Here is a 2781-nt window from a genome sequence, read left to right on the forward strand (position 1 = left end):
AAACACTTTTCCATCCCTAGTGTGCATAATAACACATTTATACCAAAAATCAAACTTAAAAAAAAAAAACAAAACAATTTAAGCCTAAAATAGTGATTTAAATAATCAAATTATATAAGTGAATTATTATATAATTTGATTATTTAAAATGTTTTTATAATTTTTATTTATTTGTGGTTATATTATAATTTCGAAAAATTATATAGTAGGAATAAAAATTATTTGTGCTTGAAAATTATAGTAGATATATTATACTGATCAAATCGAAATAAAATAAATAATCAATTATTCATAGTTCAGTTGAGGTTTAAATTATAAATCCGACAGTAAATGGAAATACTTTGAATTCCAACGAATTTGATCAAAACTCAATAATTTGACATCAAATAGATGAAAGAAATATATGAACTTACATATTCTCAGCAAAATCAGGCATACTCATAACTACGATATGCCCTCTTTACCAAATGAAAATTTCCAAATCTTCCAACGTTGATCGGCCATTTTAATGTTGTTTCTCAATGCCTGTCCTTTTGCTTGCCACTATATGGATACTGAATCAGTTGTAGAGGATATGGATAGAATTAAGTCCATGGATCACTATCGAGATGCAACATCTTGATGAATTTCTTCTGTGGGAGAAAAACTTACATGTTTCTGCAAAATAGAGTGAAATTAAAAAAAAAAAAATTATACAACTTAAAATGTATGAAAATTGTTCATATGTAGGAATCAGGGTTTCACTTTAAACAAGAACAATGAACAAGTGAAACTGTAAGAACTGATTTGTTTGTTTTAATATTAAAACTAAATATTGAAAGATTTTTTTTATCATAAGTAGACTTATGTCCAATATGGCCAGATTAACTATTGTTTGGTATCAAAATTGACTTTGGGAATTTCTCGTTCCCTAGAGATGCCTAAGGCTAAATGCAACCTTCTTAAAAGTTAAAGAGTCAAGTTAGGCTACTCTCTCAAGGGCCGATGATGACGAAAGGAAGGATGTCGCTTTTACGGCCAGTTTTTCTTTCTAAATAGGCGGTGCCGCCAATGACGATCGGCATAAAAATTCCCCTATATATGTTCCCTCCCCCATTAATATTAGAAAACAGTTATATTATTTTATTTAATTTACGAAACCTCTATTCAAGGTGTCGAAATTAGGAACCAAAATTAGAGAGGGAAACGTTTTAACGCAAAAATCTCAGCGGGCCGGCACTGGCAGCCAATGAACTCATATCTTCTTTTTTTTCTAAGATATAGAAAAAAAACCAATGAAATCTTTTTTTTTTTTTTGAAAAAATAGAAAAAAACAAATGAAATCTTAAGTATAATGATTGAATCTATAATATAAATTTAATCTTAGAAGTCGTTCTTGAAATTTGAACTCTATCTTCTTTACTACTCAATCCAGCCTTACCAAACCAATAAACTCATATCTTATTGTCTAAGCCGAAGAGAAAATATTGGAGGATAAGAATTGAAAGATTGACAAATTAAAAAACAACAAATAAAGAGTGACCGGCCCGATACGACAGTGCCCCCATTTCTTTAATAATGCTTAACTTTATTCCTTCTGTCTCATTCAATGCAATGGATATAATGCTAATCATAATCACTAAATCTTAGTTTTTATCTAAAAAAAAAGGCTATTGAATCCCTGCATTTCACTTGTCATTTTCTTATCCGAAACCCAGTTTCAATTTACATAATTATCATCTTCAAATTCAACCGTTCTTTTTCCCTAAACGGAATTACCCACAAATTTATTATTATTCTGTTCTTGTTTGAATGAATAAGTAAACATTTTTATAATGCAAATGGTTCCTAGGGTGAAATCAATGGCATAGTTAGCATGAAAATTGAGACAATTTCAATCCAAATTTAGTAAACTTGCCTCACGTATCTTATGATTTTCACTAACGCTATCAAGCCTCGGTTTCCACTCCACTCCCGGCGTCGGTGCACCGCCGGCTTTTCCAACATAAAGATCGACAAGCTTCTCAGCCACCTCTGCTTCATCCTTACTCTCATCTATCAATTTAGCCACCTGGGATTTGGGCAGCCTTAATTTGACCCTCATCCGCCCATCACTAAGCTCCGGTACTTGCCCATCAGAGCCATGGCTCGTCAACGGTTTAACGGTAGAAAGATCAGAAACCGCCCTCCTCGATAGCTTCAGCAACTCAAGCCGGTCCTTGGCGCTCATGTGAATACCCGATCGAACTCTTCTAGTAGGCACTTTATATTTCTCCTCAGGAATAAATTTCGGCAACTCCACCAAGAAATAAATTTTCTTGGCGTTCAAAACGTGTTGAGGCTCCAACGGCTTCGCGCGAACGCCGAAGTGTTTCACGGCTTTTGAATCTAACAAAACGTGACCTGGGTAGTCTTTAATGACTTCGGAAACTTGAACTGGAGTCTTTAACTTGAACGTTTCTCCATCAACTTTCATAACTTTTGCCTTCTTTCTTCCTCCTATAACGTTTCCCATGTTAAAGTCTCTCTGTTGAAGATTAATCAAGGTTGCCAATGTTTATATATGGGATTTGGTGAGGTGTGAATCAGTGGAAATAATTCTAGATTCCTTTTTTACTGAAGAGGTCGACTAATGATTAAGGACAGGTGAATTGAAGTGGAAAATTTAATCAGGTTTGTTAAGATTGAGACAAAGTTGTGCTGGCGGAGATGGAAAAAAAGAGATGAAATTTGGTTGTCTTGTAACAAACAAAAAGTATATCTTTCAGCTTCAAACCTATTTCACATGTGAAACTATGATTT

The 2781-nt window shown here is 33.4% G+C and overlaps 1 protein-coding gene across 1 annotated transcript; it reads right to left on the minus strand.

Moving 5' to 3' along the window:
* Window positions 1–327: 327 nt before the first annotated feature.
* Window positions 328–2781, minus strand: LOC123225082 (uncharacterized protein At1g66480-like). The gene is made up of 3 exons (XM_044648935.1): window positions 2581–2781; window positions 1898–2504; window positions 328–657 (listed from the first exon to the last, which is right to left on the minus strand). The coding sequence occupies exons 2-3, from the start codon at window positions 2492–2494 to the stop codon at window positions 601–603; spliced, it is 654 nt and encodes a 217-aa protein (XP_044504870.1). The 5' UTR covers window positions 2495–2504; window positions 2581–2781; the 3' UTR covers window positions 328–600.

The sequence above is a fragment of the Mangifera indica genome, chromosome 9 (assembly GCF_011075055.1).
Source record: "Mangifera indica cultivar Alphonso chromosome 9, CATAS_Mindica_2.1, whole genome shotgun sequence".
Taxonomy (NCBI): domain Eukaryota; kingdom Viridiplantae; phylum Streptophyta; class Magnoliopsida; order Sapindales; family Anacardiaceae; genus Mangifera; species Mangifera indica.

Excerpts from the sequence above, each read along its gene's own strand:
- LOC123225082 (XM_044648935.1), bottom strand. The coding sequence starts at position 2,494 with ATGGGAAACGTTATAGGAGGAAGAAAGAAGGCAAAAGTTATGAAAGTT. Across the intron at positions 658-1,897 it reads AAAATCATAAGATACGTGAG|AAACATGTAAGTTTTTCTCC; the intron begins GCAAGTTTACTA and ends TCTATTTTGCAG.